General features: G+C 40.8%; 1 protein-coding gene across 1 annotated transcript in view; it reads left to right on the top strand.

Annotated features, from left to right (window-relative positions):
- Positions 1 to 17,750, top strand: part of RNF130 (ring finger protein 130) — a 115,281-nt gene that overhangs the window by 19,791 nt on the left and 77,740 nt on the right. Inside the window, exon 2 of the mRNA XM_054488192.2 lies at positions 11,349 to 11,543. Coding sequence (XP_054344167.1) covers positions 11,349 to 11,543 — 195 coding nt within the window. The remainder of the gene's footprint in view (positions 1 to 11,348; positions 11,544 to 17,750) is intronic.

Below are 17,750 nucleotides of genomic sequence, written 5' to 3'. Positions count from 1 at the left end.
TACTACATGTGAGAGGAAGCTAATAAGTTTGGACTGCTCAGTATTCATGGAGAAATGTCAAGCAGGCAGGTGAATATTAAACAGAAAAGCTCAAGAGGGAGATTTGGATTTCGATTATGATGTACACATAGGTGGTAGTTGAAGGCAGGGAATGGATGATACTGCCCACTGAGAAAAGAGGGCCTACGACAGACCCTGGCGAGGGTCTAGCAGTGGAAAATGAGAAAGAATAGTTAGAGAGGTGGGAGGAAAACATGATGGATAGGAGCCAAGAGAACAGAGAGCCTCGGGAAGAGTTGTACTCAGTACTATAATTCCTTTGTGGAACGAAGAGTGATGTGGATAAATAATCAACACTTATATTGCACTGTGACACCAACTTTGTATGAGGACTGAGCTCTAATTTTCAGTTATTTAGATCTGTAGCATCTCTCTTGCATGAAGTATCTGTTGCATCATTTGTAATAGAAATTATTATTATTATTTTTGAAATTGATTTTTCATGCGAAGTGATTTGTATTAGCCGTCATTTAAACTTACTCTTAAGATGCTTTTTATTATGTCATGGAGAACATCCAACAGATATATTTGCGTTCTAAGGATGTAAAAAATAATCAAAATCCATTTGAGATGTATAGTAACTAAGTTGAGCAGACAAACCATGATGGACGGCTGCTGACAAGTGCGTTTGCTGGCAGTTCCACTATTAGGACATTCCTGCCATGTGGACTGCGGCATCCAGCAGTTAGGTGTCCAGAAGGTATTTTGCTGCCACCTTCTTAAAAATTCTATACAAAAAGGTGATAATTTGTTGTAATAATTTATCACCTTTTTATTTACAATTTATTTATAATTGATAATTGTAAAAATTGTCAATTAGGAGAAAAACAAGAAACACATTTAGTTTACTTTTTAAAAGTGCTAGAATTGGCCAGGTTTGGTGGCTTACGCCTGTAATCCCAGCACTTTGGGAGGTCGAGGTGGGCAGATTGTTTGAGTTCAGGAGTTTGAGACCAGCCTGGGCAACATAGTGAGACCCCATGTTGGGGTAAATACAAAAATTAGCCAGGCATGGTGCTGCATGCCTGTAGTCCCAGCTACTCAGGATGCTGAGGTGGGAGGATTACTTGAGCCCAGGAAGTTGAGCAGTGAGTTCTGATTGTGCCACTGCACTCCACCCTGGACGACAGAGTGAAACCCTGTCTCCAGGAAAAAAAAAAAAAAAGACAGTGGAATAACAGCCCCGAAGTGCTGACAGAAAATTAACAGTCTAGAATTTTTTACTTAATTAACCTGTCACTCAAGAATGAGAACAAAAGAAAGATGTTTTCAGATGTAAAATACAAGTTTACCTAACAGATCCTCATTGAAAGAACTTCTGAAGGATGTTGAATAAGGAGGAGGGAAATGGAACACAGAAGGAAAAAAGTGAGCTGTGAGGAGGACTGTGATGGTGAATTCTATGTGTCACCTTGACTGGGCCACAGGTGCCCACATACTTGGTCAGACAGTATCCTGAGAGAATTCTTGTGTTTCGGTCAGGGTGGTTTTGGACGAGGTTAACGTTTGAATGGGTAGACTGAATAAAGCAGATTGCTCTCCATAATGTGGGTGGGTCTTATCCATTCCACTGATGGCCTGAATAGAACAAAAAAGTGACCCTCCCTGGAGTCAGAGGGGTTTCCTTCTGCCTGACTGCCTTACAGCTGAGACCTTTGACTCTTGTGGGTGCGGAGCCTGCTGGTCTTTAGCCTGGAACTCCATCGACTCTGCTGGGTCTCCAGCCTGCCAGCTCACCCTGCAGAGCTTGGAATTTGTCTGTCTCCATAATTGCCAGAGCCAGTTCCTTATAATAAATCCCTTTGTATCTACATATCTGTATAAAGAAATAACTAGATAGAGCTAGAGATAGGGAGAGTGGCCCTGCCTACACCTTGATTTTGGACTTCTGGCCTTCAGAATTGTGGGAGAATACATTTCTGTTGTTTAAGCCACCATGTTTGCTGTACTTTGTTCTGGCAGCCCTAGGAAACTAATATTTGAGAGCCTTGAGGTATTCAGGAGGAGGATAGAGGTACTGATTAATTGTAGACCTTTTATCAGGTATGCATGTTAACCTTTTAAGGGTAGTCACTAAAAAAACAGAACTTGAATATATAGATGAGGAAAAGGGGGAAATGAAATTTGGTCAATATATTCAAAGGCAGAAAGGAGAGGGAAAAAAAGTATAAAAAAGCTTAGAAAAATAGAATAAATAAGAACACAGTAAAATAATAGAGATGAATTCAAATATATCATATACATATGCAAATAGACTAAGCCTGGCAGTTGAGACTCCTTTTGCAGTCTGATTTAACCTGTGGGCTGCTTCTCAGAATAGTGTTAAGTGCAGGAGTAAATAGGATTAAAGAAAACCAAGTATACTGAAACAATGTATCAAAGTATTTAAAATACTTAACATGTTTGTGACATGGTAATACTTGTATAGTTAACATTAGGAACAGGATTCAGTGGTGGGCCTAATCACCTTATCAGTATTTTGCAGTATTTGCAATAACTGTAACGTGGTTGCCGCTGGTTACAGAGTTACAGATGGTTTGTTATCTATGTTTATAAATAAAGAAAATGCTAGATTTCAGTTAGATTTTAGCAGAAATAAAGATGATTTCCCCTCATCCAAATGCCACTCAGCCCTGAATTCTATCCCCGGAACCTTGTGAAGAACGCCTGCTGTAGCTGCTGATCTTCAGGTGGGGCTCTCCACTCCCAAATAGCTCGCGTTTCCCTCGAGTGAGGGAAGGAGGCAGAGGGCTGGTACCTTAGCTGTCTCCCTGTGTCAAAGCGCTTGGAAACCAAAGAAGCTTTCTTTTTAGGTTTTGTCTTTTTGGTGGGTTTGAATTGCCAAGTGTGGATTCTGATGAATTAAGAGCCACTCTATAAGGTCACCTTGAGGTTGAAATGAGCTGCTAATTGCCTAGCAGCCTCTGCTGATTTAAAACAGAAAACAGAAAGCTTACGTAATTCAGGCGTCTATGGTCACTTCCATACAGCCACATGCTTTAAGTGACACCTGTTTGAGTCCCAGAAGAGGGTGTGGAGCACAGAAGGATAAATGACCTCGGGTGAGCTGCACAGAAGTGAAGAGCTTAAATTACATACCTGGAGGGTTGGCTTTTTCTGTCTCCCACTGAATATGAACAGGGAGCTGTGTGACTCCAGTTGCTGCTGGCAGTCATCTTAGATAAAGAGGGGACTCTTAGGATGAAGCTGAAGCTACGGATGGCAACGGGAAGAGATGAAAAGGAACCAGATCCTGGTGACACTGCTGAGGTGCTGAATTCTTCAACCCAAAATACGGCCCTGTTCTGAGACAGGATAAATTCCCTCTTCCCCGCATTTTTGAGATAGCATCTCTCTCTCTCTGCCTCCCAGGGTGGACTGCAGTGGTGCCATCCCAGTTCACTGCAGCTTTGAACTCCTGGGCTCAAGTGATTCTCCCACCTCAGCCTCCCAAAGTGCTGGGATTACAGGCATGAGCCACCGCACCTGGCCTCATTATTTTTAATCAATCTAAGTCACTGATTTTGTTACATGGAACACTGGTTCTTCCTATGTGAGTCAAGCAGAAATTGCCTAGATTCGGAGGTTTATCCTGTAGCCTTTGATATAATATAATCCTCTAGCCTAGAAGCAGGGCAGAGCAACCTGGAAACAGACAAATTAGATAGAGAGTGATTTGCCATAAACTGGACTACAGACTCCCTTCCATGCCCCTTCCATGTAAACCAGTTGAATCTGTGAAGAACTCCTGTTAACTCATCAAGTCAAGGCAGAGTTTTTGCTTGGAATGGAAGGGAATGAATTCCCTTCTGTGTGTGTAATTTTCCATTTTCCTCTCCCGATTCTTAGCATGCTGTCGACCTGATTTAGCTATGTCTATTGGAAACTGGGTTCATGTAAGTAAAAATGAAAAATAATTTCTCAAAGGAGGGCTGCTCAGCATGAGATGTTAGTAAGCATTGTTGTTCCAATAAAAAAAAAAAAAGTGTGCTGTTGACATGGTGAAAATGAGCCCTGGAGAGTTCTGGGCCCACGCCAGGGAAGGCAGAGTACTTGGGAGCGTCAGTATTGAAGGTTCGAGTGGAGGAAGAAGAGGCAGTAAAGACCCAAAGAATGACTGTGGTAGTGGAGGAGGAAAGCCTGGAGGAAGTGGGACGTGGGAGTGGAGAGAGAAGAGCGCTCAGCTGGGGCAGGCCAGTTTGGAGAACAAAGAGTGGCCTGAGATTTATTTTATTTATTTTTTGAGACAGAGTCTCTGTTGCCCAGGCTGGAGTGGAATGGTGCAATCTCGGCTCACTGCAACCTCTGCCTCCCAGGTTCAAGCAGTTCTTCTGCCTCAGCCTCCCGAGTAGCTAGGATTACAGGCCTGCACACCATGCCAAGCTAAATTTTGTATTTTTAATAGAGACGGGGTTTCACCATGTTGGTCAGGCTGGTCTTGAACTCCCGACCTCAGGTGATCTGCCTGCCTTGGCCTCCCAAAGTGCTGGGATGACAGGCATGAGCACCCACGCCCGGCCAGAAAAAAACATTTTCAATAAGACTAAACACCCAATGAAGCTAAGTAATAAAAAGAAATGTTAGGTTTAAGTGAAAGTGTAGAAGCAGTAAGATAATAAGTTATATCCATGGAAGTGGATAAAGAGAATGAAGGCTCGACCTAAGTCCAGTAGCTGCCATTAAAAATAAAATTAAGAAATTGATAACAGAAATGATGAATTGTATTTTTTTCTTTGAATCATAAAATTAGAATTTGACAAAGGAAAATAAGGAAAGATAGGGTAGAAGCAGGAAATTTAAAGAATAAAGAAATTATAATCTAATTCAAGAGTAGGAAAGCAACCAGACCATAGCTGACAATGGAGGAATCTAAATCCGGAGTAACTAGTCTCATTTTTATTTTTACCTCTTTTGTAGGAAGCAACTGATAGAACATTACCGTAGTCAGGATATTACCACGTGAAACAGAGAGCTCTTTGCCACAAACTTTTTTTTAATGCCAGTTTTGGCTTAATTTCCCTGTCATTTTTCCCCTTTTCCTTCATTGAGCATGTTAAACATCTATGTGCCAGACATATTCACAGGAGATGCTAGACCTCATATTCCGGAAGGAAAGCCTCAGAAGTAAACAGCCAGTTACTAATACAGTATGATAAATGCCAAGATGGATGTAACCTGAGGGTGCCATGGCAACTTGAAAAAAGCACCCAACTCAGTCTTAGGAGGCTGGGAAAGCGTTTTGGAGAAGACATTTTGGCGGAATCCTGAGGCTCAGAAGGTGGCGAGCAAGAGTGGTGGGACTGGCATTTCAGGAGGATGAAGTGACACACACAGGCTCTGAGAGGGAGAGGCACATCTTTGCCACTGTGCTGTGCGGCCACCTGTTTTGACCATCACTGCAGAAAAATACTGTCCTAGGCTATCACTTTTGCCCCTGCAGCAGACTTACCTCTCAGGGGTAAGAAGGAAACCATTAGCCTACACCATAACATGGTGAGTGCTTCTTATGTGGCGTGTTTACATTTCTAAGAAATGAGGTTTTACTAAATCAAATGAATCAAAGAGGAAGAGAGTTTCAGACTGGTGGTGAGAGGTGACAACGTGCTAGCAGCCCTCGCTTGCTTTCGGTGCCTCCTCGCCTTGGCGTCTGCTCTGGCCACGCTTGAGGAGCCCTTCAGCCCACCACTGCACTGTGGGAGCCCCTCTCTGGGCTGGCCGAGGCTGGCCCTCGAGTTCCGGGTGGGCGCGGGCTTGGCGGGCTCTGCACCTGCCCCGGTCAGTGAGGGGCTTAGCACCTGGGCCAGCAGCTGTGGAGGGTGCGCCAGGTCCCCCAGCACTGCGGGCCCGTGGGCGCCGCGGTCAACGGTGCTCAGATTCTCGCGGGGCCTCAGATGCTTCCCCACGGGGCAGGGCCCACCATGCCTGAGCCCCACTCCCCTCCGTCCACACCACCGAAGCCTCCCCGACAAGCGCTGCCCCCTGCTCCACGCGCCCGGTCCCATCGACCGCCCAAGAGCTGAGGAGTGTGGGCACGCTGCACGGGATCCACTAGGGGAAGCCAGCTGGGCTCCTGAGTTGGGCGGGGTCTTGGAGAACTTTTCTGTCTAGCTAAAGGATTGTAAATGCACCAATCAGCACCCTGTGTCTAGCTCAAGGTTTGTAAAGGCACCAGTCAGTGCTCTGTGTCTAGCTAATCTAGTGGGGACTTGGAGAACTTTTATGTCTAGCTGAAGGATTGTAAATGCACCAATCAGCACTCTGTGTCTAACTCAAGCTTTGTAAATGCACCAATCAGCACCCTGTCAAAATGGGCCAATCAGCTCTCTGTAAAATGGACCAATTAGCAGGATGTGGGTGAGGTCAGATAAGGGAATAAAAGCAGGCTGCCCCAGCCAGCAGCGGCAACCCGCTCGGGTCCCTTTCCACCCTGTGGAAGGTTTGTTCTTTCCCTCTTTGCGATAAATCTTGCTGCTGCTCGCTGTTTGGGTCCGTGCCGCCTTTATGAGCTGTAACACTCACTGAGAAGGTTTGCAGCTTCACTCTTGACGTCAGCGAGACCACGAACCCACCAGTAAGAAGAAACTCCGGGCACACCATCTTTAAGAACTGTAACACCGTGAGGGTCCGCGGCTTCCTTCTTGAAGTCAGCAAGACCAAGAACCCACCAATTCCGGACACAGTAGGGTGTGGAAGAGAGATTTCATTCCTACAGCCCTTTAAATATTTACATATTATTCTTACCTGAAAATTCTTCCCCTTCTCTCATTGCAAATGAGATCTTTTCTGAACTTGATCTTCTTAAATTTGTATAGTGTTGTAGGCTCTGTTACATATCGTCTTACTTAATTTTACAAGAGTTCAAGAGAAGAGTTTAGTCTTTGTTCTGTGTTTTTATGCTGAGAACTTACGTATCCACCTCCTTCCTGCCTGGGCAAGTTTCAGGGGTTCCATGTGGGCTCCAGGTAACACTAAATCTTGACCATCATCCTGCCTTCTTCCCTCCTTCAGTCTCTTAAGTGCACTTCGTGTTGGCACCCTCTAACGTCAGCTTCTGTGCTGGTGCCAATTATGATGCCTCAGTAAATGTGCAGGCTTTTTTTTTTTTTTTTTTTGAGACGGAGTCTGCCTCTGTCGCCCAGGCTGGAGTGCAGTGGCACAATCTTGGCTCACTGCAACCTCCGCCTCCTGGGTTCAAGCGATTCTCCTGCCTCAGCCTTCCGAGTAGCTGGGATTACAGGCGCCCACCACCATGCCCAGCTAATTTTTGTATTTTTAGTAGAGATGGGGTTTCACTGTGTTGGTCAGGCTGGTCTTGAACTCATGACCCCATGATCCGTCCACTTCGGCCTCCCAAAGTGCTGGGATTACAAGCGTGAGCCACCGCACCCGGCCATGTGGTGGCTCTTTAAGAGTCAAGAGCAAGGCGTTTGCCACATTGTATCTCTCTTTGGTACTTAGCATGTTGCTGAGCACATAAGTTACTATTCATTGAGGTGAGGAGCCCATAATTATAATTGTTTGGTTCCTGTCAAGAGGTAAATAAGTCTCTTTACTTTTAATATTTTTGGACTCAGCAGGAAAAGCCCTAGAGAAAAAAAAAATTTAAGTTGTATAGTAAAATATTTTGTATTATCTGTCTTGAAATTTTTATCAGAACCTCTAATAAGTTTTTCCTGGCTCTATAATTAATAAATGCAAATAATTCAGAGATAGTATCGTCTTATAAAATTTGGCAGGTAGGAAAAACAGAAGTACAGTTATTCTGAATTTTAACAGAATTGCTATTGACAAATTTTAAAGGCTCATAATTATACAGATACTTTACACCATAATATGTTTTCACTTAATAAATTGCTCAAGTGTAAACAACTGGTATTAAATTTTGGAGTAATACTACTTAATTATAGTCATCAGTCTTGGAAAGTTGTTACAGAGCTGTTGTTTTCATTATTTATATTTTCTTAATTACAGGAGGGAATAACTAGGTAGAATGAGTATACTACAGTATTAAGTTCCTGTTTATGAAAACCTCTTATTTTCTTCTGAATAATAAATACCACTTTTTTGAACAGAAACTTCCTATCCTTGCTTATTTTGTATTGTACTACCAATATGAATGTTTTCAGAGACCTTTTATGGATGATGATTAGATGAATTTTGGGAAACAGGAACATTCTTTTGCTTATACAGGCTGTTGTTGGATTTGTTTTGATCATGCTGTTGTTCATAGAATCTGTTCTCAGTGGGCCGGATTCCTTTAGGAGAGTTTTAAAGTCCCCCTGCAGTATGTTTGATAACTTTTGCTCCGTGGTTGCACCCCTTGCTGTGTCTTTTCGTTCTTAGAACATTATGAATATTACTGAACTGCTGTCTTCTGAGTGGACTGTGACACTGTCAAAAGGAAAGAGGTGTAAAGAAGATGAGGCTTGGGATCTGTGAGTGGTGGTTACTAAGAGCAGAGGATTGTGGGGTGCTGCTGAGCGTGGAGTAGCTCACATATTTTGGCACAGAAACTCCCAAGGGGACCAAACGGGATCACCAAGACAGCAGGATGAATGTCAGTGAAACAAACAAAAGGAAAGAGGTTTTTTAAGGCATTGAAGAATGAAGGAATTATTACTGTTTTTTAGAGATAGAGTCTTGCTCTGTCACCCAGGCTGGAGTGCAGCAGCATGATCATAGTTCACTGTAATCTTGAACTCCTGGGCTCAAGCGATCCTCCCATCTCAGCTTCCTGAGTAGCTGGGACTACAGGTGCGTGCCACCATGCCTAGCTAATTTTTTTGTTTTTTATTTTGTGTAGAGATGAGGGTCTTACTATGTGCCCAGGCTAGTCTTGAACTCCTGGCCTTGAGTGATCTTCCCACCTTGGCCTCCCAAAGTGTTGGGATTACAGGTGTGTGCCACCACGCCTGGCCAGAAAGAATTACTGTTGGCTTTTTCACATGTAAAACTCTGTGAAATCTAAATTTTTATAAATAAGTACAAATTAAAGATGGGAGAATTTCAGTAACCTGTGAGGGTTACGCAGCTAGTAAGCAGTTGATCTAGAACTTGGAGCACAGTCTTGCTGATTCCATAACTATGTTGTTTGCTCTTTACTACGTTGTACATGTATGCGAGACCACAGGGAAGAAGAGATAAGTCACAGACAAATGATTAAATGTGTTGCACAGAAGGCAAGGGTACACATCACTTTAGATATTCTTGATTTTGCGTTTTCTTCCAGGGTTTGTGCAGCAGTATGTTTTGAAAAATAACAAACAGAACACCTAAAACCAGTTCTTTGGTTATTCTGTTTAGATACAGTATTAGACATTTTTCTAAGAGGAGATTATCTTAACAGGTCACTGAGCTGCTTTTATTTTACAGCATAATTATCGGTAAAACAGATAGTGATGAAAGTAAACAATCTGTTTCAGGATTTTAAAGTTTTATAATTCATCGTCTGTGTCTTTCAATAGTTGACTCCTAAAATCATGACATAGGCTTCTATCCCCGTTTAATTTGATTGAGGAAGGGTTAAAGTTTCAGAGTGCAGAAACCTTTTAAGGAAAAGGGTAGGTAATGGTTGTATACAATATCAATCATGAAAAATTGTGAAAACATTCATCTTCCATTTCATGTATTAGGAGACCTCTGGTAGCAAATACACTCTTGGTGCAGTCTCTCACCACAATAATTGAAAGAAAATTTGGGGAAAGATATTTAAATGGGAATGGTAGATGTAATAGTTCTCTAAAGTTAGTGACATCCTTACATTTAAGTAGTGTAACCATTTAGTTTCTTTTGCTAAGCATGTGCTTCCAGGTGTGTAGAAAGCCAACATTTTCCCACTGGCGTCATCTCTTTATCTACTACAATTAATACTTAATGTTTTTATGATTTTTTTTTGAGACAGGGTCTTGTTCTATCACCCAGGCTGGAGTTCAGTGGTGCGATCATGGCTCAAGCAATCTTCCCACCTCAGCCTCCCCAGTAGCTGCGAATTCAGATGTGCCCCACCACACCCAGCTAATTTTTTGTATTTTTTGTTTCACTTTGTTGCCCAGGGTGGTCTCAAACTCCCAGGCTCAAACGATCTACCTGCCTCGGCCTCCCAAAGTGCTGGGATTAACAGGTGTGAGCCACCACACCTCACCTTGTTTTTATGATTTATTTACTTCTGGTGTCACCTTTTTAGATCCGTGTGCCGTGTTCCCTTTCCTTGCTTCCTTCCCTGCACACAGAGGACCGGCAGGGCTGACTCAGGGCACAGGGCTGGCACCCTCCGCCACTGTGTGCCAGCAGTCTGCAGACTCTACCTTTGGTGACTTCTCTCCCCTTCTGGACTACCCTTCTCTCTCATTTGAACCTGTTATAAATGTGAAAGTGGGAGTGGGAAGAGCAGCCGGGGGCTTCTTCTTAAGATTTGCAGAGGATGCCAGAACCATGATGGCCATATGTGCAGAGTAAAAAATTGAGGCGCTTACTCTGACAGATTTAAATGTACTTATGAGTATTTTAAATAAACTATCCCAAAAAATCTAGAACAGTGGCCATGTAATTTGTAGTACCAACATTCTTAGTGTCTTCTTGTAACCTGTTAGACAGATGGATACAGTAAGTGTATCTTGATATGGAGTTGTGGGGTGACTTTTGCTAACATAAATTAGAGGAATAATACATTTATTCTACTTAGATGTTATTTTAACTACCTCAACTTTCAAATATAAGCCAAAACCAAACTTTTAAAGTTTCCTTAGACATTTATGAAGAAATTTGCTCAAACATGGTTGAATTTCAACAGGATCACTTAGTAACTGAACCAAGGATTACTTTGGTCTCCTCACTGGCCCCCAGTCCAGGCTCCTGTTTTCTCACCGTGGGGATAGTGGTGGTGGGGGTGTGTGGAGAGGCTAGTACATGAACAGGAATTTCGAGTAAGAGTCAGGGTGTCAGGGTTACATCAGTCACCTGGGTTTCTCTGTGTTGACCTTTTCTTCCTCCGCCCTTTACCACCCTGTACTGGATATTATCAGTCCTTTTTTATTTTTTATCAGTCTGTAAAGTTAAGAAATTTTCATTGTTTTAATTTGCATAATAGGTAACCGTCCAATGGAGCATCTCTCCCTATAGATACTGATTCAGCTTCATTGTATTGTTTGTAGATGTATTCATAGCTCTGTTGGCAGCGAGCTGCTTCACGTGCTTTAGCTCTGGGTGGTATTCAGAAAGCAGTTGACACTTTGATAAAGACTTGGTCAGTTTTATTTATCTTTAATGTGTGTATTTCTTTTTCTTTTCAGTTGCTGATCATCTGGGCTGTGATCCACAAACCCGGTTCTTTGTCCCTCCTAATATCAAACAGTGGATTGCCTTGCTGCAGAGGGGAAACTGCACGTTTAAAGAGAAAATATCACGGGCCGCTTACCACAATGCAGTTGCTGTAGTCATCTACAATAATAAATCCAAAGAGGAGCCAGTTACCATGACTCACCCAGGTAAACAAAAATGGGGGTTGTTGGTTTTGTTTTTCTTCTTAGAAATCATTGGTTTATAGGTAAGCATTCTGCCTCTGCTGAAGCCATGTAATTTCCACCATAATCTTACTAGTATTGCCATTTGTTTGTTGGGATGCATGTTTTTTCCCCATAGTTGAATTTCTTCTTTTTCATAAGTAATGGTGATGGCAGTCTGTAAAACTTGGACTTATTAAATAACTGGCTGTGATTAAATCCTTAGTTGTTTTGCATTTCTACATTTTGCTTAATAATTTTGACAAATAATGTATTTGATTTGGAATCATTTGCCCAGATTATGTCATGGATTCTCAAGGATTGCCTGTCTGGGAAGGATTCTGTTTTCATCAGGATAAATGTTGAAATTGACTTAGTAATTAATATAATTTCTGTAGTAACAATGCTTCTTTATTTCTTCTGGAAGCATTTAGGATATTTCTGATTGTTTAATAACAATAGTTGCAGTTTATTGAGCACTTACTATATAAATGCCAGGCGCTGTGCGATGAGTTTTTTAAATATGTTTTTTAGACAGTCTTTACAATAACCATGCATAATGTAGGTTCTCTCCCATCTTACAGACTAGGAAGGGGACTGAAAGAGGTAAGGGCCAATAGAAGAAGGCTCACACTCTAGTTTTGTTGATGTTCTGTTAGTTTCACCACTCTGTCTCCTTAAGTTGAAATCTATATAAAATTTAGTTTTGCATTTATGAGAATTTTAGAGTTTGGCTTATTTAAAGAACTAACTTTTCGTCGTGTAATTTTTACATAATTAGTTTTAGCAAGTTTCTTGCAAAGACTTGCCCGCCTTAATTGAGAGTCGTTGATACTTCCCTGCACATCTTGATAGAATGGTGCAGATGGATTTAAACTTTAGTGCCCTCTGATTTGTTTTCTTCCTTTCAAACTAAGCCGTTTAGAAGTTAGAAGTAAGATATACTTTAGGAGGCGAAGGTGGGAGGATCACCTGAGGTCAGGAGTTTGAAACCACCCTGGCCAACATGCTGAAACCCCTGTCTCTACTAAAAATAAAAAAATTAGCTGGGCATGGTGGAGGGCACCTGTAATCCCAGCTACTGAGGCTGAGACAGGAAAATTGTTTGAGCCCAGGAAGTGGAGGTTGCAATGAGCTGAGGTCACGCCGCTGCACTCCAGCCTGGGTGACAGAGCAAGACTCCATCTCAAAAAAAAAGAAAAAATAAGTAAGGTGTATTTTTTCCAACTGCAAAAGTAACACATGCTTATTATACAAAAACTGAAACTAAAGAAAAACAAAGAATAAAATAAAATGTGTGATTTTTCACTATCCAGAGATCACCGGGGTCGTGTAACTTTTAATTTATTCAGGGAAAGCAAAAGAAAATTAAGGGGCAGTTTAATTTAGCTGGACATCTATGTGGAAACACAGGACTCGAGGGTAGTTTTTCTGCTAGGTTTCAGAGCAGTGCCGGTTTGCTTTCCTCAGTTGTCTCAGAGGGAAGAAAAACTATTTAAAAATGTGGGCCTAATGTAACTTATCTTCATTCCATGCTGATTTCTTCTTTACTTAAAACGTGAAGAAAAATGAATAGGGAGAAATTCAACTGAGCAAAATGTATTTCTCTTTCTTATTAATGTTTTACTTATACAAAACCACAGAGAAGTAGCTAGAATGAGAGTCTTTTAATAAAAGTGTGAGATGGTCTGGGAATTATAACAGGGAATTGAAATCTTGAAAAAAAATTAAATTACTTGTATTTAAAAAGGATGAGAAGCCTGTATCAATGCAGCATTTCCCAGCTATGTTCCTTGAAATGTTAGTTTGTTTAGATATGTTTCTAGAGGACTCAAGGGGAAACAGTAAGTTTCAGAAAATGCTTGAAATGCAGTCCACATTTAGGGGCTCCTAGTACTTATTAACATTTTTGGGTCTCTGAGAAGTCTTAAAGAACCTGTTTTGGCTGGTCGCAGTGGCTCACACCTATAATCCTATAATCCAAGCACTTTGGGAAATACTAGGTTAATCAAAACAAACAAAAAAAAAAACAGGCTTTTTTTTTTTTCCCGGAGACAGGGTCTAACTCTGTTGCCCAGGATGCAGTGCGGTGGTACGATCATGGCTCCCTGAGCCTGGGGAAACCAAGGTAGGAGGAATGCTTGAGCCCAGGAATTCAAGATCAGCCTGGGCAACATAGGGAGACCCCATCTCTACAAAAAAATACAAAAATTAGCCAGCGTGATGGTGCATTCCTGTAGTCCCAGCTGCTTGGGCGGCTTGGGTGAGAGGATTTCCTGAACCTGGGGAAGTTGAGACTACAGTGAGCCGTGATCACACCACTGCGCTGCGTCCTGGGCAACAGAGTTAGAGGCTGTCTCAAAAACAAACACAAAACTAAACAAAAAACCCTCTTTTATTTTGATTAATCTAGTGTTTCCCAAACCTATTTGACCATGTAACTCTTTTTATCACAGATGAGTGTATAACAGCACAAATTAAAGAAATGCAGGGGTATAGTTTGAGGATATATTTAGGAAGTAGAAGCTTTGTAAGGCAGACAGTGGAGGTGTACATAAGAGCAATAGGAAACAGCTTTATGTTGTGATTAGATTCATAGACAGTTAGAAAAAATAATGTGGGACAGTAAATTGAGGAAATTGGAACAATACTTTGGAGAGAAATTTGGCATTGTGTGGTACAGTTAAAAGAATCTGCACACTGTGATCATTAATTTCACTCCAGATACATACTCTAGAGTACTTTTCAAACTTTAAAACTTTAATGTGTAGCTCAGAATCTTGTTAAAATGCAAATTCTGACTCAGTAAGTCTGGAATATGACCCAAGAGCCTGTATTATTAACAAGTTTCTAGGTGACACTAATGTTGCTGGTCTACAGATCTTGCTTTGAGAGAGAAGACAGTGAAGAAAGGAAACCCGGTTTTTAGTCCCGGATTTTCCACTGACATGCTGTGTGACACAGGCCAAGTTGCCTCCTGGGTGCGGGTTGGAGTATAGAGGCCTTCTGTAAGGCCTCTTGTGACTCTAAATCTAGACTCTGTGGAAGGCCATGTATCCCTATCGTGGAGCACAACCACTGTTTCCCCTTCTCTCACATTTCACCTCCAACCATGTGGGAGCCAGTGGGCAGATTTCATATACTTACACAAGCACTGATAGCCTCTCTCTGTCCTTCTTTACACCCTTGTTACTCTTGCACATGTGCATGGACGACATGTATGAGAGTGTTACAGCATTGTAACAGCAGATTATTGAAAACACCTGTGTCTGTCATAGGCGACTGGATTAATTGTGGCATGTTGATGCAGCAGTTAACTGTCAGTGGATTAAAGCTACATGTATTTACATGAATAAGTCTCCCAAACACGGTAAGTTATAGAAGAATATTTATAGTTGGATATCATTTGAATACAATTAAAATGCAAAACATTTTAATTAAGTAATTCAAGAGCATGTATATAGGTATAAACTAAGAAAAACATGCATAAGATTAAGAAATACAAAATTTAGGATAATGGTTGTCTCTGGAGAGGGAAGAAAGGAAATAGGATCAGAGAGAGAAGTAAATGTATCTATAATGTTTTATTTCTTAAGCTGAGTGTGTGGGTAGACAGACATTTATTATATTCTTTGTAATTTTTGCTTATTTGAAGTATTTCAAAACAATCATTAGAGAAAAACTTTGTAAAATATTTATAAGGTAGGATTAAAAATAATAGAGAAGTAGGGGTAGCACTTCCGGTTAAGACCAAGTGAAGAGATCAGCAAATCCTCTTCCAATAAAGCAACTATAAAACTGGACAAAAGTGACAAAACGGCCATTTCAGTGTTCTGGATGTTAATGAAGGGACAATAATCTGAGACACATTTATGCTTTGAAAAACTTCTAGACTTCGGGTAAGAGCAGTGGAAATTTGTGGTTTAGCAGGGTACTGCTTCCCAAACTCCCCAAGCTGTGGTGTGTGGAGTTTCTGCCAGTGTGGAGCAGGCTGCAAGGACTGGCAGTTTCTGTTTGCAGTGGTGAGTGACACCAGAGTCCAGTGTCACTGTCTGTGGAAGTGACTTCACAGAGGCAGGCTAGCAGAGGAGAGCCAGTGACTGGGCAGTTCCTAGGAAACCAGTCTTATTAAAAAGAAGGAGGAAAAAGAACATAGAACAAGAAGAAACTGAGTGGAGATATCGTGGTTGCACATCACAGTGAAAATAGATTTCATGTATTTAACCCAGCCTGTTACTAAACAAAAATGAACAAGCAGACAAGGCAACACTACCAACTTTAAGGGGGGAAAATATCAGAATCCAGAGTTGCTACAATATATTGTCTAAAATGTTCACTTTTCAACAGATTATAAGACATACAAAATATAGAGATGTTTGACTCATATTCAGGAAAACAGAAGTCTATAGAAACTGTCTGTAAGTGTTCCCAGGTAATGGATTTAGCAGAGAAAAACTTCAAAGCAATTAATATAAATATGTCCAAAGACTAAAGGAAACTGTATTTAAAGAAATAAAGTATGACAATAATGAATGGCAGCAATGAGTCAACAAATAGCCATTCTCAGTAAAGAACATAAAAATTCTATAAAAGAGCCGAGCCAGACAGACATTCTGGAATTGGAGAGTACAATTTTGGAAATGGAAAATTCACTAGAGGCCTTCAACAGCAGATTCAAAATAGTAGAGGGAAGAATCAATTGAAGGAAAATGAACAGAGCCTCAGATGCCTGTGGGACACTATCAGACACACCAACATATATCAGAGACCTGAGATACACAAAGCAAAAACTGACAGAATGGGAAGGAGAAACAGACATTTCAACCATTATAGTTGGAGATTTTAATACCCTACTCTTAGTAATTGATAGAATAGCTAGATAGAAAATTAGCAAGCATATAGAAAACTTGACCAACACTATTAACCAACTTGACCTAGCCAACATATGTAGCACATTCTACATACCGACTAGAATACACATTCGTTTCAAGCACACATGGAGCATTCTCTAGGATAGACCATATGGTTGGCTGTAAATCAAGTCTGAATATATTTTAAAAGACTGAAATTGTACAAAGTATATTCTTCAACCACAACTAAAGAAAATCTGGGAAATTCCCAAGTATTTGAAATTAAGCAACACACATCTAAATAACACATGGGTCCAATAAAAAAAATCAAAAAGAAATTTTAAAAACATTTGGAACCAAATGAAAATGAAAACACATCAGAATTTGTAGGATGCTAGGAAAGCAGTACTTAGATGAAAGTTAATAGCTTTAAATACCTAGGTCAGTAAACAAAGATATAGAATCATTAAACTAAGTTTTGCCTTTGGAAACTATAAAAAAGAGGAACAAACAAAACCCCAAACCAGTAAAACAAAGGAGTTAATAAAGATTAGAGGAGAAATGAGTGAGACAGAAAAGTCATAGAGAAAGTCAGTGAAACCCAAAAGTTGGTTCTTTGGAACTATCAATAAAATTGACAAACCTTTAGATAGACTGACTGACAATAAAAAAGAAGACAGTTTACCAAAATCACAACTCAAAAAGGACATCACTACTGACTACAGAAACTTAAAGGATTATGAAGGAATATTGTGAAGAACTTTATGGTAACTATGTCTGGGGTCCCCATGACCATCCACAAGTTCAGTGACTCACTAAGAGGACTCACAGGACTCACCACATAGTCACACTCACAGTGAGTCACTCTTATGAGGTAATGGTGGGAATCCTCCCCAAACCCATGTTCACAGATGCCACCCAAGGGCCAACATTGTAAGCAGGCCTTTCAAAGGATAGTTCAAACCTGCTATGTTTACTTTTTTCTGTATACTGACAAATTAGACACCTTAGATGAAATGAACAAATTCCTAAAAATATACAGATTGTCAGAATTGACTCGAAAAAATAGCAAATCTGAGTAGACCTATAATAAGTAAGAAATTGAATTGGGGATTAAATATCTTCCCATGAAATTCACTGGTGCAGTCTATCAAATATTTAAAGAAAAAATGATTCTAATCCTTCACAAACTTTCAAAAAATAGAGAACACTTCTCAACTTATTCTGTGGAGCTGGTTTTTACCTTCATATCAAAGCCAAACAAAGAGATCCATGAAAACTATATACCAATATCCCTTACGAACGTAGGCACAAAAATTCTTTTAAAATTATTAGCAAATAG

This window comes from Pongo pygmaeus, chromosome 4, assembly GCF_028885625.2.
Source record: "Pongo pygmaeus isolate AG05252 chromosome 4, NHGRI_mPonPyg2-v2.0_pri, whole genome shotgun sequence".
NCBI classification, from domain to species: Eukaryota; Metazoa; Chordata; class Mammalia; order Primates; family Hominidae; genus Pongo; species Pongo pygmaeus.
The sequence above is the reverse complement of the archived record's forward strand: the minus strand, read 5'-3'. Positions and strand labels throughout refer to the sequence as shown.